Source organism: Octodon degus, unplaced genomic scaffold (assembly GCF_000260255.1).
Source record: "Octodon degus isolate 3935 unplaced genomic scaffold, OctDeg1.0 scaffold00046, whole genome shotgun sequence".
Classification (NCBI taxonomy): Eukaryota; Metazoa; Chordata; class Mammalia; order Rodentia; family Octodontidae; genus Octodon; species Octodon degus.
Window position 1 is genome coordinate 13,299,652 of NW_004524622.1, and position 23,137 is coordinate 13,322,788.

The 23,137-nt window shown below is 36.9% G+C and overlaps 1 protein-coding gene and 1 non-coding gene across 2 annotated transcripts; both read right to left on the reverse strand.

The window, feature by feature from the left end:
• Positions 1–278: 278 nt before the first annotated feature.
• On the reverse strand, positions 279–17,247 carry Lipn (lipase family member N; the record flags this gene model as incomplete). Its single annotated transcript, XM_012514936.2, has 10 exons — positions 279–1,135; positions 3,585–3,656; positions 4,175–4,246; positions 6,803–6,949; positions 8,926–9,062; positions 9,831–9,940; positions 11,578–11,776; positions 15,046–15,163; positions 15,918–16,033; positions 17,151–17,247. Coding segments are annotated over 10 exons (1,302 nt in total), but the record flags the coding sequence as incomplete, so codon positions are not given.
• On the reverse strand, positions 8,687–8,791 carry LOC111817020. The gene has a single exon (XR_002821312.1). It is a non-coding gene; the product is annotated as a U6 spliceosomal RNA (small nuclear RNA).
• Positions 17,248–23,137: the final 5,890 nt, after the last annotated feature.

Sequence of the window (23,137 nt, forward strand, 5' to 3'; positions counted from 1 at the left end):
GGAGAACTGCGCCCAGCCATTCCTCATACTTTCTTCACTTATTCCAAGACCTCCGGGAGGTGCTTTAGATGCTATGTGAGTGCAACACAGCAGCCTAAAATCCACTTTAATGAGGAGGATACGGCAGCTGGTCAGTCTCATTTCCCAAAAAATGAGGGAAATCGTTCCTTATATGCTGAGGCTTATCTTCTGTTGGTAACCTGTAGTACACTATTATCCAACAGTAGTGTCAACTGAGCTTCAAAGTCAGGAGCTTAGGATAAACAAATGAATAATTTTAGTCAATTAGTAATTCACCTTGCCCATAACAGTACAACAATTTCCTGGAAAACATAAATTGTATTATTTTCCCATGCTACTGTTTTGTCTCAGGTGACTTGATGTGGGTCAAGGTTTACTTCATGGCGTGATAGTAGATGACTCCTGTAATGACTGCTGGACTAGTTGTCATTCCAAACATGCCACAAGGTCACAGCCACACAAAACGTGTTTCCTAAATGTCCACCTTGCCAGGAGTTTCTCTCTAGCCCAGCATTCCTGGGCTGACAGTCAGTCCCTTGCAAAATGGGAAGGGGAGGGAGTGGGTATTATATATTTCACAGAGGGAAAAATCATTAACTGCTCGTTCAACTGTGAATTTAACAGAGTAATTACTAAATCTGGGATTAAAATAGGCTCCAGCCCTGACTAAGAGGATAATACTCTCAGATTTCGGCTTCAGACGTTTCATAGAAGAGAAACAGTGTTCAAATAATCCCTAGTTGAGATGCTGAGGTAAGAAAATGTCTTAGTAACAGCAAGAAGGGTGCTAGGGTCAATATCATTGTTCGCTGGTGTTTTCCTTAAAGCTTCTTGTGCACTTGAAAGGAAATTTTGACTGAAAAGTACATTTTGACTACATTTAACAATAGTCCTTCATTAAAGCTATAATTTTATGATACAAACGTTGAGGGGCATCCAGGCCCCAGACAAAATCAAAATGGTTCCAATCTGGCAACATTTGGAAGTAACAGAGATTTCCAATCTGAGGGAGGATCCTGACCACATCCTGGGGTGTTATGAGCAAGTCTTTTCCACCAGCCCAAACAGCAGTGGGCACCTTCAGGGCAGTCAGGTCATATACTGGAGGTTGACTCTGCGTGGGAGAAAGAAGGACATTCAGGAGAAGAAGCTCCAATGGCAACATGGAATTCAAATACAGTGAAAGACTGAAATGAATGTCTATTATGGCTGCAAGGCTAGGAATCAAGGGACAGAAGAAGAAAATGTGAGGTGGACCCTGTCTTTATGGAGTTTTCAAAGTAGTAAACAAAATCAAGATCTCTAAACAAACATTTATATACAAAGTAGTTCATGTTGAGAGCCATAAAGCTCTCAAAATACAACATGAATGGAGGAGAAGGAGAAATTATTTTTAACTGGAGGCTTCATCAAAAGGAGTCATTTGAAATGACCTGGAGGTGGTTGAAGTTTGACAGGCAGAGATGGAAGTGGGAAGGGCTTCTCAGCAGATAGGAAAAGTGTGCAGGTCATAATCAGGAATGGCAAACTTCCTAATGTACCTGGTGAACAAAATTTATAAGAGAATACTGTAGGATGTAGGGCGAGAGGCTGACTTTCCAGGTCTGAGTGTAGAGCTGAGGAGTTTGAACAACTTTCAGAAAATCTGGAGACAAGGAAGCCACTTCTCAGATACAGTAAAGCACCAGTTAGTGAAGTGACTGGATGGAGGGGGAGGTTGAAAGTAGAACCTAAAAAACTCTATGATACTGAGAAGGGTTGGTCCATATTAAAACTATAGGGATGGGTAAATTATCCAAGGAAGAAAGACGCAGAATGCACAGTGAGATGCTGCTAGGGACTTAAAGAGAAAGAAAACTCTTGAGACTAGTTGCTCTAGAAAACTGTAATAAAATTGAATTCAAATGAACTAAAATCACAAACACAATAGAACTGGCCTATAGCAAGGGAAGAACAGATAAATGGTGAAAAATTCTAAGGATACTGATATTTTTATAGACTTTAAAACCTGGTTGCAGAGCTGGTGAGATAGCTCAGCAGACTAAGCGCCTGCTTAGGCAAACACAGGGACCGGGTTTCTATTCCCGGCACCACATGCCATGCTGGTCCCACCTCTGGGTACACTGAGCCAGCCACCAAGTCTGGGCATGGTGATGCATGCCTGTAATCCCAATGCAGGGGAAGCTGAAAACAGGAGGACCACTATGAGTCAGAACTGTGTAGTAAGACCCTGTACCAAACACATTACAAAAAGGAAAGAAAAACAAACAAAAAAACACCTGGCTGTATAGGCTTGTATGTGTGTATGTGTTATTCTATTATCTCGAACACAATAAGCAAATATGTTTATTAAGATTAATGGAAGAAAACAGAATTATTGAATACAAAGTTCAAGGTAAGAGTCTTTTACTCCTTTGTGCTCATTTGCTTCCCTTCCCCTTCTTCCTCTCCATGAAGTGAACTTTTTTTTAGAACTTTTCTAAGCATTTATTAAAATATGAATTTCTAAGAGGCAGGAGAAAACTCTGGAAAGTAATGAGAATGTTTCATATTTCAGTTATGCAAACAATATAATTGTCAAAACTCATTCAATTGCAAATAAAACATCATCAAATTTTATTCTATAAATTACATTGTAATAAAACTGCTTTAAAAATAGGAACATATTTATGCCTTGTAGGCATTTTAAAGTGCTAGCAGAATCACTCCAACAATCTGATTTCTTGTTGAAAACCTTGCTGGTCTGATTGGTGATTTTCATAATCAGAAATAACTTCATTGATTTGTATTTACACTAATAAGTACCCTTTAAAAAGTTATTCAGGAAAACCCTGGAAAAATTGAGTGTGCTTAACTCATACTCAGAGGCTGACTCCCTGACTTCAAGGACAGAAAAGGACAAGAGGAAGGCCTGAAGCTACAGTGCTAATTATACTCCCCTCCCCCCGCTGTACCGGGGATCAAACTCAGGACCTTGTGCTTGCGAGGCAGGCGCTTATGCCACTGAGCTATCTCTCTGGCCCCTGGATTGGCAATGTTTGATGAGAACATTAGGAAAAGATGCCTTCCAACCAGCTCTTGAATGCTGACAACTTTCTAATGATTAAAAATTACATAGAGCAGCAACATGATGCTGCGACACATAGAAAAAATAATGAAAGTATTAATACATTTAGTTTTCTCTGGGTGCAGGGATTACAAATGATTAACTTATTTTGTATTTATTCTTTTTTTGTCTAAAATATTGAATGAACACAAATCAGAATTAGATTTTTCTTTAAAAAAAAAACAAGCTGTATCAGTGCAAATGCCACCGATTAGCAGGTAGGGGTCTTGTCAGCCAACAATAATTTCTCACTCAAGTTCTGTTTTGCAAATGGAAATGGGATCTAGAGGTGAAGAGGGGTGTGAGAGAGGGGGAGGAAGGGGAATGGAGACGTGTTATGCGCCCCTACCAGCGGCCCACGCTGAGTGCAATCACTGTGTACTGTAAACTTGTACTAACAGAAATGAATCAGTGATCTCTCTAGAGAGCCACTCCTTGGTCACGCTGCGTATCTCACCTTATTGTAGTGCTGCATGTTCTCAGCTTCACTTCCCCAGTCGTAGGCTCTGAATTCATCAGATTGGTAAAGCTGGAATAAATGTTTTAGGAAAAGAAGATCCAGTGTAACACTCACAAATGATAACAATGAGTCTTAGGAAAACACTGCACTGGGGATAAAATTAGGCCTCTGGATCACTAGATGGATGCAAGTACTTTCTTGCTACTGTGAAGAAATGGTTTTCCAAAGAGATAGACGTTTGCTTCAAAGGAAAAGCTAATGGAAAAGCAAGACTCTGTTAGAGGAAAGTCAAAGGCCAGATATCTTTCTCTGGGAAGACCCAGGTTGACTAGAGCTCCTCCAATTTATTTCTTGCTTTGGCTCAGGATGCATTCTACAGGCCCTGATTCCAAAAGGGCGCTATTTATTTCATCTTTTTCTGCACCATAAAACATTTTTTTCCCTAAAAGCTAGGAAAATCAAGGCATGAAGTTGGCAACAAGCACAAACTAGAAGCAAACGGTTAGGCTTCTCGGTGTATGCCTGTTAATCGATGCTGTCCTTTCATATGTAAGGATTGGAGTGATTTCCCATAACAAAAACTTTACCTGTTTTATATGCAGAATGTTCTGTACTGATGATCCGGTGGGAGCGTGTGACATATACACATCCATTCGACTCTAAACGACATTAGACTCATGTTATAGCAACGATCACCCAGTGGAAAAAAATCATACCTTTCAGAAGCAGAGAACACGTATGCAAAGAATTCATGACTGCTGGTGCTCTGAAAATAACAAAGCAGAACCATCTAGGCAAATACGAGCCTATGTCAGACCCTGAGGTGAGTGCGCCTCACTGACTAGGTAGTCGGGCCGCTGGGAGCACAGCTCAGAATCTGCGGGGACATTCACTTATTTTGCTGTAGTAGCAGCTGTGGTAGACACCATGGAGCAAAGCAACTAAGAAAAGTGCTTTGTTCAAGTGCAGGGTGGTGGTGGTGGGAGTCCTGGGGACGTGAACACATATTAATAGATCGGAAAACCTAGATTTCAGGCCCTGTGAATCACCAGCTTTATGACTTTGATCAATTTATCCAACATCACTTAGTTTCTATTTTTTCACCAGTTACATGAATAGATTAAAATCTGTACTAACAACTTGCTGGGCTCTGGTGAGATAGAATAAACTATTGCATTAGTAAAGCTGAAAACCAATTTCTTCCAAAGATAACTTTGATCTTTGTAAACATCATAGAGATGAAAATTAGAAATCAAACAGTAATCATAATTAGATGTCTTAGAATATAATAAACCTAACCAAGGGAAACTATTTCTTCTGAACAAACAGGTTTTGAGAAATGATTCCCCATGTGTTTCTAACACAGGTTAGCTTCTTGAAGCATGGCGGCTGGCAGGGGACAGCTATCTTGGGACTGCACTCACTGTCATAGTCGCACTGGCTCCGGGTAGAACACAGCAATGATAGCTATCCAACAGCAACAGTCTCAGGATGTAAATTCTGACTGCTCCTCCACTGAAGGAGAGACTCCTTCTCTTCCCCTCCTCCTTCCTAAATTTTCTCTTTTTCTATTTTTTTATTTTAAAAAGAAAAGGAGCACCAGTGAAATAGCTCAGCAGATTAGAGCACCTGCAAGCAATGTGCAGGGGCTGGGATTTGATCCCCAGGTCTGCTGTGCGGGGCCTGCCCCTGGGGCACACTCAGACAATGATTGAGACTGGGCATGGTGTTATGTGTGCCTGTAATCCCAGCACTTGGGAGGCTGTAAACAGGAAAGTCACTACGAGTCCAATCTAGTAGTGAGACCCTGAACATCCTGTAGACCCTTCCCTAAAATACAGAAAAAAGAGAAAAAGAAAACAAAAAACAACAACAACAACAAAGATAAAAACAAAACAACAAAAAAGCAATAAAGATGATACAGAATTTCAAAACAGGATGATAGAAAATTAGCAATGGTTGTTTGTTACTTATTGCCATCTTCAGTGTAGTTGTTCAGATTACCAAATATAAGAACACAAGACTGGAAAAAAGGAGTGAACCTATTCAAAAGGAAGGAATTACTCAGTTGAGAAGGACAGAAGAGGGAGTGAGGGAAAGAGATGGATCTATGTATGTAAGCAGGATGGTTTGGACAACTGTACTGTGCATTTCTGCCAGTCTATGGAAAGAAGCAGTTAATGCTTAATTTGTTTTTCTCCTTTTTTTTTCAAATGTTTGGCCTTTTTCTCTTCTTAATTTCTTATATATTTCTTTTTTTCTTTTTTCTTCCAATTATGCATGCATATGTCTAGTGATATAAAAAATTAATTGGAAAACAACACTATGCATTACAACAAATACTGTGAAATTCACATTATTTTGTTAAATGAAATTCAGCATCACTTATAATTTTGCTGTTTTAATATTTCTTTTTACTCTCTTTAAAAAATAAAAAATTTCAAATTTTCTTCCTTCTTTTCTCCTTTCCTTCATCCAAGATCCAAGTTCTTTTCTTTTCAAAAAAGATAAACATAACAATGAAACAGAGCTTTAAAACAGATTATTAGGACAGTTACAATAATCGCTAGGTTGTGTATTATTATCTTCCTTTCCAGTACTTATTCAGAGAAGGCAATATATGCATGATATCTGGCCTGCACAATATTAGCACACAACTTGCTTTTTAATGAACTAAGAGTGACTAGCTGTATGACCTTCTCAACTATCTTGTATATGAATTCTTAATAACAAGACCAAGAGTTCATGAAGTAGGACAGCTAACTGTAAGAGGAGGATCCATCACTTTTCCATTCTGTCCAAATTTTCCAGGTTAAATGTGAATTTTATTTGAAGCCAAACTACTCACAAAAGAAAGCACATGAAAAACAAGTAGAATGCTTGCACTGTATGGCTTCTCTAAAGGCTCCATTTTTAATGTACTGTTTTGTGGACATGAGAAAACCTACTGCCATTACGAAGCATCTATGTTCCTAACTTGGATCAAGGAGTGAAGGGTTCAATTGCCTTTCCTGGTCCTCGCTGTGGTACTCATGGAATATCTAATTCCATATACATGGGATATTCTATGTTATCCTCTCTGCACAGCAAGTGTCTACCATTAAGTGTTTGAAATACTATATAAATTTATATAATATAATGGATAGAACAAAATGAACTAAAGGAAAGCTATAATTTCCTTGCATATTAAATGACTCTATAATTATTATACATACCACATTCATATTTTTCTTGTTGAATCCAGCCCATAAGGACATAAATTCACGACATATCACCCAGAATACTTTGTGGCTACAGAGTTTGATTACAAATATCTTTGCATCTTTATCTTCTAAAAAGAAACCTTTGGTACCAAATATAGCCTGTAAAGGTAAAAAGTAATTACTTTTTTAAGATTCATCTTCAGACTTGATAGCTCATTCTAGAAATGAGTGATGCTTAGGGATTCATTTGCATTTGCATTTATAGTTTCAGTCAAGGAGATAAAGTCACTCCAGCAAGTGTCTCAGGAATCCATTTCCAAGAAAAAAAAGTTGATCAAATATTATTTATGAAGAGACTATAGTAAAGAGTCTTTAATCTTGAATTCAATTTTCCATTCTTGTGTTTTGTCCAATTAATGATGACCACTACTTCTCATTTATTGATAAGCAAAATGAAATAGTTTTTCTTATTAAAGTAACATATTGTCTGGACTATGAAGGAAAAGACATGTTGTTCCATATTGCCTACGTGCACACTGGCTTTCTGGAACTGCCACAGATTAGCCAATTTTCACCATGAAAGTGGGGGAGGGGACACTACAGAAAGGATGGCATCGAACACCACAGATACGACAATGCTGCGAAGGTAGCATGGTTTAAGCTTCTAGGTCTTGGGAAAAGAAGCATGTGTAGACTTTCTATTGGGTCTTAGAGCTCCTGGAGGAGCAATCAATGACAATGGTCAACCATGAATGAGATCTAACGTGGCAGCAATTTTGAAAGTAGAGAATGTGAATTGAGATAAGCAGGAGGATTACATAGCTCTTATCTGACCTATGTTAGAAAAGCAAAGTGTGTGCAAAACTAGTGTATCAACATATAAATGTGACTTCCCATCAATTACATTTAACAAATTTGTTCACCCAGAGGTAGACAACATTCAAAATTAACTGACACCAACACAACGGAACTGTCAACGATATAAAAGGAAAGTTGTATCATTTTTGTTTAGAGTAAACAATGCAATAAAGTCATCAAACCAATTATTAGGCCTTACAGAAATTCTTTTTGCATTGGCTCTTTAATATTTTCTTTCTACTCCTACTACTCTATCCCAAACCAAGGCCTTGTCTTCTTCTTCTTTTTTTTTTCTTGTCTTCTTATATATGAATTACTAAGACATTCTGACTGGCAGCCTTGACTAATAAGCCCAAATCTATTTTTTCTATTGCTCTAAATTCAAAAGGCAATCTTGGTAAAATATGATGCTCTTTGTGGGCATGATCACCGTAGAGAAACAAAGACAGAGAAAAAATCTTTTGGGATAAAATTCCAAATGTATAATTGTCAATTGACTTTCTACCCTTTTCCTATTTATTGAAGTATATCAATAATTATGTTAATGACTATGTGGGATTTAAATTATTTAAGCTTAGGAATATACCTCTAATAAGTTGAAGAAAGTTCCTAAATGGTAAAGAGTCCTTTTAGTTAGGCTTATTTATTTATTTATTTATTTATTTGGTGGAACCAGGGATTGAACTCAGGCCCTTGCACTTGCTAGGGAAGCGCTTATTCTACTGAGTCATCTCTCCAACCCCTAGTCAGGCTTATCTAACATTAAAACCAGGGACATCTCTCTCACACATACTTGAAGAGTGTCTTCCAACTGGACATTGTGAATTCATTGACCAACTAAATGGAAAAAAAAATTCATGAGGATACTCTTCAGTGATCCTCTTCAGTCAGTTCTGCCTCACAATTTTAACCTGTGCTCAGCTCTGTAAGTGACTGAATAGCATGAATTTTATTTGAGACCTGTAGGTACTATGAAACAGACATGTACCCACATGAATATATGCATATCTGCAAGTGTGTGCTTATAGTCTTTTTTAAAAAAATATGGAATGCTTCACGAATTTGTGTCAACCTTGCTCAGGAGTCATGCTAATCTTCTTCGTATCACTCCAATTTTAGTATATGTGCTGCCAAAGTGAGCACTGTGCTTATAGTCTTGATTTCTCCAGGTTAAAGCTAAATTTCCTTTTTTCAGTTCATAATAGATTTTAAAATAATAAGGATCTATAATAAAAAATGAGACCCTAAAGTACTTATTAACAAAAAGAGGAGCTTACCTTGATTGTGGATTGTGAAAGCAGAAAAAAACTGCTAAAAATGCTCATGGGATATTTGAATGAGACCACAGGACTCAAGGCAAAATTCATTTTGATTCTTTGTGCCAGTTCAGGAATGGTGGAAAAAGCTATAAACCCTGAAAGAATAGGAGACAAAACAATCTTGCAAAACTAGAAATACTTAGGCAAAAATTCTACCAACAAATGTGGGGATCTGCTTTGTCATTTTTTGTTCTTCTATTGCAATAATTTGGGGGATGTGTTGGGAACTGTTTTGGAGTTATTCTGCGAAGATAATCTTCTTCCAGTTATTTCTATTCCAAAATCTCCAACTTTCTCTTATTCTACTGATAGACAACTTCAAAGTTTTAAAATTTCTATATAAATGCTTATGTGTAATTGTTAGCCCATAAATATTGAATTATATGGTGAATAAATGAATCTAGTTGATTTATCAAAGTTTTTGCTTTTTAGCCTATAAGCAAATGTGTCTATTCTTTTGAATTAATTATAAGCCTCTCCCTCTTATTTACTGAACTCAATTTCAGTTTAGATGGGGAGGAAAGTACAATTGATGCATATTTGCTTTTTGGTGAGACTATTTTGTCGTGGTCAGTATTGCTTTTTCAGCTCAGTGGGAATTAACAAACTTCTTCTTTAAAATTACTTAGCTGGATTTGGGCTATGTGCTATCCCTATTGCATCATCATTCCCACTTCGCAGCTAAGACCTGAAATGGAGAAAGAGTTACCCTGCACACACTTTCTGGGCTATAGACACACAACCCTTAGAGAACTAGATTTGTTCCCAAAACAGGATAATTGGCATCATACGTAATACTTACTTCATTCCAATTTAAAAGTCACTCCTTGTAAGACTGATGGCATTGACTCTTGCAAACATACCTATTGTAGTGCCAAGTGAATGCCCAATGAAATATAGCTTCTCCTGACCAGTTTTATTGACAATGAAATCTATTATTCCTGTGAGATCATATTTAGCCATTTCATCAAAACTGCAAAATAAAACAAGGGCTTATAAATACTTAGAACTATGAGTCCAAACAATACTCTTGTTCATTTGTTTTTGTACACAACATTCCATGCTGCCTATTTTGTCTATATATCTCATTATTTACCCAATTAAATATAGATTTTTTTTCTCCTTGCATTTACACAGTTTCTGTCCTACTAACAGGAATTATTTCAAGGAATACATATGCTGTCTGAGGTTCAGTCTTTTTTCTCTTCTTTTTTTTTTCCTTTTATTGGTTACACTTTATTTCTAAGTATATTTCCATCTGTTGAAAAACAAGAATCATGTCTTACTATATCTCTCTTTACTATCGTTTCTTGCTTTTCTTTTCCTTCCCTTTCCCTATTTAACTTCTAAGATTCTGTTTCTGAATCTCACATGAAATTCACAATTGTTTTATAACTATCTTTGGAAATATGCCTATTATCCATTATGATCCTACCACTCAGCGGCTGAATAACACTTGATAAATCACTTAAATGCTCTGAAAATGGTTTCCTCATCTGAGAAATAAAGAGGACATTATGGGAAGTTACAGTGGTAGGAGAGTATGAATGAAATAACTTGATTCCCTTAGCACTTAGTCAGATGTTGCTGTTAATGCTTCTGTCCACATAAACATGTATTCACTGTTTTAATAAAAAGCATGCATGCGAAAGTCTCTAAATCAATGTTATCAAGAAAAAGAGAATTACTGTGGTGCCTTAAGGTAAGCACATTCCAAGCAGCCAGCCAAGAGCTACTGACACAAAATATTCCCTGCCTCTTGCCTGTACCACAGAGCTCCAAGGCTAGCAATCTCTTCTATCCCCTTTCTGTTCTCAACCTGTCAGCATGTGCTGCATATGTCATTAATATGTTAGAAATACACATTGTATTCTACTGGTGGCTTGAAAAACCAATGGAGATCTGTCCTTCGATGTCAACCGAAAGCATTTCCAATTAAAAGAAACATCAATATATCAAAAAATTCTTATTCATTGTCTGTTAATAATGGTTGGGCCGGGGAGATGGCTCAGTGGAATAAAGCACTATCCTGGCAAGCGCAAGGACCTGAGTTCAATCCCCGGTTCCGGAAAAAAAAATAATAATGGTTAAAAACATCTCACATTGGAGTTTCCCTGAACATTATATGCTGTACAATCTGAGCATCAATTTCTTTAAATAACAGTGCTGATGCACATCATACTTGCAAAATTAATTAGTTCTTCAGGAGAACACACTTGGAAAAGCATCACTAGGATGACGAAGCTAAGAGGTCAAGCATTTGGTATGCTCTCCATTGAATCCTCAAGTCATAGGACAGAGTAAACATTGGTTCAGTGAAAGAGTACCTTGGTTACAGGAATTTCCTGAGCTATCTCTTGGATCCACTTATAATATACAGAATTGAACAGAATTGAATGTTCAAATGATCTTACTGAAATGAAATAATATATCTGTGGGAGAACTGGCGAAAATCAAAGTTTATTGTGGGTTCTTTCCTTGAGCATTTTGCTAGAAACTACAAGGAACTTTATGATTGCATGTATTACAGACTGTTGAATTAATGTAATCTACACTATTATATTTTTAAAAAACTATCTCTACTCTTGATTTTTCTTAGATACAGTTTACCTAAAGGCCCAGAATTTATCTTCATTCACCGAGAGTGTTTTGTGTCTTCTCGACCAAGTATTTCCCCGACTGTTCCCCATCCATACGTCGTAACCTGCATCTGCTAGGAGGAACCCAAGGCTTCCATTGGCAAAATTCTCAAGCCAGTATGAATTATCTGCAAACAGTGCATGCTGCAGGTACACAACTGGCCGGGGACCTGGGTGGAGTGTGGGGAGAAAGGTGAGAGAAATGCATGATAATTAGAGTTTTAAAACACATTATAAACACATGGCACACAATTGTGGTGAGCAACAAGACAGTTTTCCCTTTGTCATTAGTGTAGAGCATTGTAATCACTTAAATTCAGCATCTTGACCAAATACATTGTACCTAAGAATATAATGGCTGAATTCCACAAAGTAGATTATTAAGTTCTTACAACAACTTTAAAAGTAGCTGCTGTTTTCAGGATCATTTTATAGATGTGGAAACAAGACTCAGCGAACTGAAGTAACTTTCCCCAGGGGTGACCTTGCTAACAAGATACAAACAGAGACTCCAACCTGGCTCTGTCTCAGGCCAAAGCATGTGCTTACCTGCTTCGTTGCACATATTCATCGACAGATGGTCACTGACTTAACAATTTAAGGCTTTTCAACTTTATCATAATACAAAGTATGGATCCACTCTATATCATATGTCAAATTTGAAATTTTTTATCTTTTCCCAGGTTAGTGGTATGCGACAATAATATCTTGAGGTGCTGGGCAGCAGCAGCAGCAGCAGTGAGCTTCATTGCCCAGCCGGCGAGATGATCAGAAAGGTGAGAAACCCATAGTCCACAGTACACTGTGATAAGCTAGGTATGTTCAATGCATTTTTCCTATGATATTTCAATTTATGTTGAGTTTCTTAAGTTGTAACTCCTAAGTCCAGTAGCATCTGCGTACACACACGATCTATAATGCAAAATTTATCATGCTTACTAAAGGCCTATATCTCTTCCACAAGCAGGAAAAGGGAATAGAAATAACCATTGATAAGCTCCTCACCAAGAACTCTTCCAAATCTTGAGCCTCTGCTCACTGTCAAGCATTTGAAAATGACAGTAGTAGAATCATCTCAACATACCTCTGCCAACTACCACATTCATGAGGGAAAGAGCATTTGGTGAGACAAAAAGAACCAGAATTAAAGATACAGAAAAGACACCATAATTTAATGGATAAGAATTGGGCTGTCTGAGTTAAAACTCTGTCTGAGTTCTGGTTCTGTCACTTATTATTTATGTGACTCTGGGATTAATTACAAAATTTCCTGTGCCTCAGAGTATTACTACAATTATTATGATTTATCATGTGTAAATTGATGACAGGGTTTCTGGGAGTTTTAACTGATTTAATGATTTTAGAACAATACAGCTAACAGACGGTTTCAATTGCCATGCTTTCCAAAATTCTCTCTTCTTCAGCAACATTTTCCTCCTTTCAGTTTCATATTCCCTTGCCCCCCAAGTCTCATATTGCCAAAGTTAGCAAGACACAGAATAACAAAATACAAACAAGAGATTGAAGATGCCCTGTAAAACTTGAAATTAAGATGACAGTGGATAATTTTTTATAAGTATATCCTAAAATAGAACATCTATTAAAATTTTTGTGGCTTATTTGACCCTCAACTCTAAGAATTCCATATTTTACCTGGTAGCACTATTCACATCTCACATTTTTTTGTTCTGAAACTCTTTAATTACAAAGCTCTTTGAGGGAAAGAATATTAAGTAACATGATTGTAGCTGTCGGTGAATATGGACCCTGGAAGAAACAGTACAGAAGCCACATGGTAAAAGGCAACAAACACACATTTGCCTGTAAGATTTTGCAGAGATTTTGCTTGCTCTTCTTTCCCTCCTCAGAGGTTGTGCAGTTTCAGAGGGATCACTACCACTTAACTTGATTTTTTTTTTTATTCTGGAGAGGAAGGCCCCCTGATTTTAGTAAGAACACAGGAGGTTTTGGGGAGCACCCCACTAGAATTAACTTCTTGCTAACAAGATACAAACAGGGACTTGTATTAACTTCACTAGAATTAACTTCAGTCAGCCCAGTCAATCTCTACCTAAACAGTGAGGAAATTCATTTTCCTGAAGCATATGAGAAGTCAGTAACTATCAAGATGTGGGTTGTACCTTAGCACTTGCATCCTAACAAACAGTCCTACCTGCTCAGCAAGATCTGGCTTGCTGTCTGTATTTTTACATTCTTGTCTGTCATCAGTGAGCTGGAGGGAAAAAATATCTTCCTCATTAGCCATTCAAAGAGAGCTTGGAGTGAAGTATTCCAGGTCCTGAAAGAAAATAGCTTCCCACCTAGATTGATGTACCCTGAAAAACTATCTGTCAAATTTAATGGAGAAATAAGATACTTTCTTGACAAAGGACAACTGAAGAAATTCATGACCACCAAACCAACCCTACAAAGAGTACTGATAGATATTCTAGAAAGAAACAAAAATGATCACAACTTCAAGAACAACAATGGAAAGGAAACATCAAGCAGAGCAAACAATTAAACAGAAGGGAAAAGTAGGAAACTTATAACAGGAAAACAACATGACAAAGACAAGCCAGTACATATCAGTTAGCATCATATTGTCTCCCTAGTGTAAGAACCTGAAAGAGTAAATAGGTCTGAAAGGTTCAATGGATACTGTGAAAGGGAAAGAAACTGTTCCAAGGGAAGGAACAACTTAGATGAGGGAAAGGAGAAAAAAAGGAAGGAAGGAAGGAAGGAAGGAAGGAAGGAAGGAAGGAAGGAAGAAGGAAAGAAAGAAAGAAAGAAAGAAAGAAAGAAAGAAAGAAAGAGAAAGAAAGAAAGAAAGAAAGAAAGAAAGAAAGAAAGAAAGAAAGAAAGAAAGAAAGAAAAAGTATATGGGATAGGTTGGATAATGACACTCCTGATTTCTGTGGGTCCACTGAAAGGAGCATTTAATGCTTGAATATCTTTTCTCCTTTTTAATTTTTTATATATTTTGATCAATCTTGCAGGCTTATACATGTGGTAATCTGAACAACTAATTTGAAGGCAACAATATTCAATATAACAACCATTATTGAATCCCTATCATCTTGTTTAGTGAAATTCTATATTGTTTCTAATTTTTTTAAATTATTCTTTGCAAAATAAATAAATAAATAAATTATTCTTTGTATTCTTTTTTAAAGTTTATTTATTTGTTTGTTTGTTTATCTATTTATTTATTTTGGCAGAACTGGGGACTGAACTCAGGCCCTTGCATTTGCCAGGCAAGCTTTTATTCTACTGAACCATCTCCCCAGCCCCTTTTGTATTCTTTTTAAAAAATAAAAAAAATAATTAAAAAAAATAAAGAGCACTCCAGTAACTCAAACAATTTTGGCAAAGTGATCACTAGTAGCTGGTATTAAGCTTCAGTTCCACACTGGCCTCCTCAGAGGTACATCCGTACCTGTGGACCTAGTACATTTTCTCCCATAGGGAATCCTGTTGATGGAAAGTATGTACCCATCTTCAGTGATGACTTCATGCTCTTCGCTGGGGTAGCCATTGTATGTGATGATTTCACTCTGTCCAGGGAAAGCACAGTGCTATAAGAAACTCCTTGAAGGCTAGCAAATGGGGCAAAAACAGAGCACCTGTGTGAGCCTACTGGGTTGAACTGCAGAATATCTAGAACACTAGACTATAAAATCACTTTACTGTATAATGCCTTAATTTAACATAATAGAATGTTAGAAATATATACTATTGCTATTTTGTTTGGTTAGGAGAGAGAATGTTTAGTTTTCTTTTTTTTTCTTTTTTTTTTTTTTTTTTTTGTACAGGATCTCACTATGCAGCTCAAACTCACAGTGATCCTTCTGTTTCAGCCTCCCCAGTGCTGGGATTACAGGCCTGCACCACCATACCAGTCTCAGCTGGCTCAGAGCCCCTGGGTCAGTGTCGGCAGGTGCTTAGACCGCTGAGCTATCTCCACAGCCCCAGAATGTTTAGCTTTGACCTGTTCTTCTTCTAAAGCTGTGTTTTTAAGTCACTCATCTTGTGAGGTCCTTGTAGGATTAATACTTTTAAAGTGCAAATTGAAATAGTAATTGACATATATATTATATGTATATATATACATATACATATACACATATGTATATATTAAAATAGTTTTTGATTCTAGAATATATTATTCAGACAGAAGAGCAGGCCTATTTAGCTTAATTCTTATGAAGATGTTTTTAAAAATGTATCTTTTCAGATATTTTCTTTTATAATCCTATCCCCCATTAACACTGCTATACTTGGTGCTCTCTGGAATTTTCCTTGACTTACAGCATTCATCCACACTTCAGGATTTATTTTGTTTTCCAAATCCATGAATCCATTAGCACTTAAACTTCCACAAATCAAATGAACTATTGTTAAAAACAGCCACATGGTAGGCACACCTAACAAAAAAATTCAATATTCACAGGTTAATTTTAGCCAACAATGCTGAATAGTGAGATGAAAACAATGTCCTTACAAAAACTTGAATGACACTCTGAGAAAGGTGATAATGGATAGAAGAGAACCAACATAGTAAACTCATCCCCATCACTCTTAATCTTCTCTTACATGAAGAAACTGTTCTGACTTCACGCAGTTATTCTAGTGGGATGCATTCAATGTAGTACAGAGGTTTTTTGAAAATTTTATTTTGCTCACAGGTTTTTACTTATTTTAAGTCTTTGTTCATTGGTGAGTTGCATGAGTATGTAAAGATTCAGAGCACAAGAGTCCACACCACAGCAAATGAAAGTTAGTCTGGATCTCACAAAGCTACAAAAACAGTGAACACATGAAGCTTCAGCCAGGCTGACAGGCTTACAACTACTTTAAGTGACGTGACGGTTTCCATGTGAACATCCCAAGGCAAATCTTACGTGTTTCAACGTTCAGAGTCACTCCCTTACCACGTTTTAAGCCCTTGTCTCTTTCAAGGCAGACCAGAAGGGTGAGAGCAGAGCAAGCTCATTCACCACCTGAAGGTTGCTGCAGTCAACGGACCTCACTGCAAACAAGATTTCGGACTGGTGAGTTTTTTAAAAATAGTTTTATCTCTAAATAACTTTCACTATTTTTCTTATTCTAAGGATGAACAAGAGGCTAACATCAGAGAGCCTTTAGTGCAACGAAGTTATTTATGTCTGCCTTGAAAAATATTTACTTTTGAAGCTAGACAAACTCTCACTCATTTGACATCTAGTTAAAGTTGATTTTCTATCTGAAAGTGTTATATAACATAAGATTTTTGAAAGTAGCGATAGCCTCTATTAAGTGGATCCTTTCTGCTAGGCATATTCCTCATGGTTCCATATGTATTATTTAAACCTAGAAAAATTCCATGAAGTTGGCACTAACATACCCTTCCATTTTATCAAGGAAAGGCAAGCTTAGAGATATTTAAGAGTTGCTCCAAGTGAAAGAATCCACAGATGACTAGCCTAGGCTGGGCATACAGACAGCCTTGTACCTGACTGAAACTCCCCTGTGCCTCCAAGTTGTAGGAAATCTCCATCTTACCTAGTTTTAGGTGAGTGTCACCTGCTGCTGAGGATTTCTGGTTAGGCACTTCTGAATTTCTGCTTTTGACATCAGGCTGGAGAGTGAGATATGGTTGCAGTGACAGTTAGAAACTAGAGAGATGAGAAACAGGAAGCTGCAAAAATAGTCAACCCTGGACTGTGACACACCCAAGGCGTCTCCCTGGCATACCAGAAGCTGTGATGCACTTACAAGTTGGGAAATACTAGTCGGCAGATAACCAGTGCCAGGTGCCAGGTAACAAGTTTGGCTGAATCATTCATGCTTGCACTGTTTGTCAGTCTGAGTGGGAGTGTTCAGTAATACATTCAAAACAGTGCATCAAATGGGGAGAGAATGTGCTCTGCATCCTAAGGGATAAAATCAGAGGTAATGTATGACCCTTCCCAACTCCAAAACACAACAATAAGGATCAAGGGAAGCAACATAGGCAAAGGGGCTTGTGCCAATCTAGTGTTCAGAGATAGACATGACCAACTCAATGGAGAAGTGGCGGCTATGAAACTCTTGACTCAAGTCAAGAGATTGGGGCAAGTGGTGTGGCTGTGGAAACTGACTCATATGTCAAAGGAATTTGACCTACTGTCAGTTTTAGCAGTGAGTGATATGGCTGCCAACCCAGAAACTACTGAACCACTGCTCTAGACAAAGTGGAGATGGAAGGTGAAAAAGATAAGCCAACTTAACTCTAAACACTGCATCAACTACTGGGTAATAGAAGCACATGTGCCCCTATTTTCAACTGTTCCTATTTCTACTGCCTATGGGGCCTAAGAATTTCTCATGCTCTTTCTTCTCTCAGCATGAATGTAGGAAACATTAAGTTGCTATCCAGCATGATTTAGGAGTTTTGGCTGTTTTTGTTTGGACTCAACCTCAAATCCTTTCAGATACTCAGAAACAAAGGTATTCTTTTTTGTCGAAATTCCAAAGTCTGTTCCAGTTGAGTAGGGAATTTCATACTAATTAAACAAAAGGGGAGTGAAAGCAAATGCTCCTTTTGTTTGAAGAAGAAAAAGCTATAGAACAAAAAGCTTCATTTTCATTCAGCCTGATGAAATCCATGCATCGCTCTATGGTTAGAATGATGATACTTGTAATCAATCACTCAGAGCCCTGTCTGCTTTGTGTTTATTTGTTTGTTTGTTTATTGAGACAAGGTCTTGCTGTTCTAATTACATAGCCCAGACTGGCCTCCAGTTTGTGATAATACTGCTGCCTCAGCCTCTCAAGTGCTGAGATTTCAGACATGAATCTCCACACCTGGCACAGCCCTGGTTTTAAATGATCCTTTCAAAACAAATTATAATGGACACTTCAGAGAGTTCTATGAAGCACAATGTTATTCCTCTTTTAATGTTGATTTATTGCCATGACTTCATATTTAAATAGCACAGATATAGTTAATTTCCCAGGACCTTACACAGTGCAGACTTGCTTAGGCATCAAAAAGATTCCCTATACTATTGGCTAATCATATTCCTCTCTCAACTTTGAGAGTTATTTAATAATCTGAGCAATTCTTTTACTTGTACAAGACAAGGCAGTACCAACTAATTGAATCTAGCATTTGTGATCATGTTTTACCCCTCTGTTTCCCTAGCTCAGTAAGTTTTCAACATATTGTCTAACATTGCATATTACTTTATGTAGTAGTAGTTATATATTACATAAACTTAAATGTAATAAGTATTATACAACATGTAATTATTATACTGTTTAATATTCACATTGATTTAAAAAATAAATTAAAACTACTGCCTTGACCAGATGGAAAACAAAATAACTTCAGCTGTCTAGAACCTCAATTATTTCATTTTTCCTTTCATAGAACTAGATAAAATTAGAGTTTAAAAGGGCTCTTGAACAACATATATTAAGGAGGAATATTTTGGAAGAACTATCATATTTTTTATATCTTGATCTAAGAATCTTATTGCAGCCTGAACAAAATATGCAATGACAATTCCCCTTTAACTATGAAATTGACTGAAAATACACAGTTCAACACTGATCTCTGACTTTGAGAATGATTATCATTTTCTTTCAGTGTCCCAACTCACAACACATTTGTTGTAACAATGCTTTATCTTTTTCTTTGCTTTATTGCTTCTTTTTTCCAAAAGAGCATTTTTTTCTTAACACATGACTGTCAAAAGGCATACTTTTCTTTTGAATATAATTCAAGTTTAAAAGTTTATTTCATACACAATGAAATTGAAACTAAGGAGAATTTTCAAAAAAAGAGAAATAATTAGAAAGATTACACCCTTGAGACAAATTATGCTCAAGAGCACTGGTGGCAAATCTAGGGCACATGCACCCCAGGGGGCTGTTCACTAGGGCTGAAAGCTCTCCAAGGCTCAGTGTCACTTCCCTAGAGTAAGAGTTTCCATAAACGGGAACCAGGAATATTTCTCTTGCTCACTAAATAATTCAATCTACTTTACATCCTCAAATTCAAGAAGGAATCCACAGAACCATAAGTATATAAGTTTGTATGTACTGAAATGTGTGTAAAATGATTAAGGCACCTTCTTTGGTTTATTGAAAAATAATGAAATTATGGGCTAAAGTTTTATTTCTTTACCCATAAAGAAAAGTTGGGAACGTTCATGATAGCTATTAAAATACTTTTTTTTTTTTTTGAGATTTTACCTATTAGAGTGGAACTTGTTTTTTAGTGTTGGTGATTATGACTCTTAATTTCAACACCAAATACAGCCATCTTCAAAAATCAGTACAGTGAAAGAGTCAGAAGAAAGAACCGAGAAAAAGTTGAACAAGTCATAACTAACTAAAATACTGACAATCTTCAAAGAGGCCATAACAAGCTACTTGAACACACACTCATCTCAATTCAAAATGACCAAAAGAGAAAAATCACTTACATTTAAAGAGGAGTTATTATCAAAAGTGCAGATGTCCGTCTTTGATGACACCCATGTCCAAGGGTGGCCGGAACAGTACTATGCGCACAGCAAAAGTCAAAACTTCGTGAGAACAAAGGGAAAGGAGCGTTCCATTGAACGGAGGAAGATTATACCATCTACTCCTCCAAGCAGGTTTACCTGCGGAGCTGCTTGCTTGAGGCTCACCACTTAGGCATGCTATTCCCTCCAGCTCATTTTGTATTTGAGTCCCTGTAGGAGGTATATTCAAATGCAGATTCCTTTTTAAAAACATAAGCCCAGGGCACTTAGCCAGGTATTCAAATTGGATCTAGTTTTAGACACAATCTGGTCCAAATTTTATGGGTCAATAAAATTGTGACTGGAATACATAAAGAAGTAACATTGCTTATTTTGATACACACTCCCATGTCTTTTCTGAGTTTTCTGCTTTGTAAAATTACTGTTGAATATTCAAATTTTGCCAGCATTCTTAAAAAGTAGTTTTAGAGTGTCCTGACTGGAGTCCTTCCAGCACCACCACCACCACCCCCACCACAGTGCTTGGCTGAGTAAGAGAGTGAGTGAGTGAGTGAATGAATGAATGTAGAGGTCAAGCGTGAATAGCTTAATAACCAAGACACAGTAATAATTTTATTATTCACCAAGGAGAATTACCTGTTGGATACTTACCAATTACCTACTGGGTTAAGTGTTTTACTTTTATAGCCTATCAAGTTGGTTATAACTTCTCCTGGGTCACCATGTTCTTAGTTATTTTGAAACAAATTTCTTAACAATATCTTGTAAGTCTTACAAGAAACTTATGGAAAAGGGATCAACCTTGCTCTATGTTTGAACTAAATCAAAATAGGCATATCATTATTCACAGATTGCATAGAATACTAATACAATTAAAAATAAAACTTAATGGTATTTTTCTCCTATTTATCATCCAAATTATTCCTAAATCTGGTGATTGCTATGGTACAATCTGATAGCTTTCACATTCTCTATACTTTCTATATTCTCACTTCTCCACACATTTGAAAATCTTTAAGTGCAATAAAATCTTATGGGTGCAATCTAACAAGATTTTCAACAAATAACCAAATATGTTAGAAATCACCTTAGATTTTTTTCTAAGCATTGTCCAGTAGGAATATAATGTGGAATCTATGTAAATTTAAATTTCCTAATAGCCACACTTTAAAAAGTCTAAAGAAATCTGCAAAATAACTTTTAAAACTATGTTTTCTTTAAATCAATATATTATTTTAATGTGTAATCAACAGCATCATTAACCCAATGCTTTCCTCCTTTTTTTTTTTTTCTCTCAATCTTTGAAATCTGGTATGTGCGTGTGGTCTACTTTCTACACATCTCAGTGTGGACTAGCCACAACTTAAGTGCCTGGTCGCTACATCTGACTCCTGGATATGTATGAGGCAGTACAGCTCTGTACAGTAGCCTTGTGCTTGCTCTCTCCCCCTTCTCAACTTTCTTTCAATAGGTTCTTATTTTTCACATAGTACTCACCCCAAATACATAACTTTGTATTATGTGTTTCACGTAATTTGAATATATGTCTATCAACTTTCAGTTTGAATTATGAAACATCTTTTTTCAAGTGCATGGCTTTTGCTCTTCAATTGAGATTTATGTCCATAGGGAGCCCTTTCTGGGCCTCATCGTAGGCCTGGAAGCTTATATTTGCAATCCCATGAGTAAATTATTGGAATCCCATCAAGTTAATTTTAATCTACCACTTCCAGAGCAACCCACAGCAAGAATAAAGACACAAATATATTTCGAGTTGTGGGGAGCCAAGGGGTCCTCAGTACTGCCATGGCTGTGGCTATCCAGAACAAAGGCCTCGACCCAGGGCCAAACCTGGGTTTTATTCAGTCATGAAGGAGGAATGACTTGAAGATGAATGACTAAGACTGACAGGGAGTAGGTGTGTACTGTGAGCTGGGCTAAGTAGGAGTCCTGCATTCACCTCTGCAATATGCAGAGAGAAGGTTATGCTGAGAGTAATCTGCATTACACAATTGAGGTAGTATCTAATGTTTTGGGGTTCAGTGCTTCAGCTCTGATATGTGATCTTTCAACCTCAGGAAGTCATAGCCTCTATCTAGAGGCTGATCCCGGCTGACAGCATGGAGCCTCGGCTCTTCATCCTGTCTAGATCTGGTTCATGTTAAAGAGCAGCAGATGTGGGTTATCAGGGAAACATGTGTGTTCTCTTCAAAGATGATCCCCGGCACCTCAGCTAGATCAATATGCACTGTTTAAAGCCAGATGAAGGGATAAGGCAAAGTCCTAGCCAGCTCTGTACATATCAATATATGGAAATTCAGTCAGAAACAGCCAAAATGGAGACAATTGCTCTTCTTTCAAGGAGAGTCACTCAAGTGGCCCTCCACATAAGTCTTAATGTCTGGCAAAAAAGATGTTTATGCAATGCTAAACTATAATGCTTTATCAAAAATACAATACCCACTACTCTTATTGAGACACTAAGTCTAGAAAAATAACCTATTGGATTGACTTCATTCAAAACCAAGTCCTGTTACTGTTAAGGCAATTTTTATTTTTATTTTTATTTATTTATTTTTTAACTGGGAAAAGACATTTTATTTGACTACAGCATAATAGCAGTAAATGTCTTTGAGGTAATGTCTTTGTTCTCCAGATTTCTTTCATGCACACGGTAAGTTCTCTTATCTTGAGCAAATTTTTAAAAAATAACATTTCCTTATGAAATGTCACTAAATGATTATGTAATTATTTATACATTTGACAATTTCCTGATCTAACTCTTCTGAGACTACTGATAGAATAATAGTGGCCGTATATGCATACATACATAGCAGCTTTCGTCAGAGATCTGCATTGAGACCATAAATATCAGTAAAGATTTCACTGATTGCCCCTATGATTTGTCACTGACATAGTACAGAAGTATTTGTAGTTTTGTTTTCAGAATAGCCTCAACTGTCTTCATTTTCATCTAGAATACCTTGATCTTCTAAATGTTCTAATTCATTCGTGACATTGCAACTGTCATTT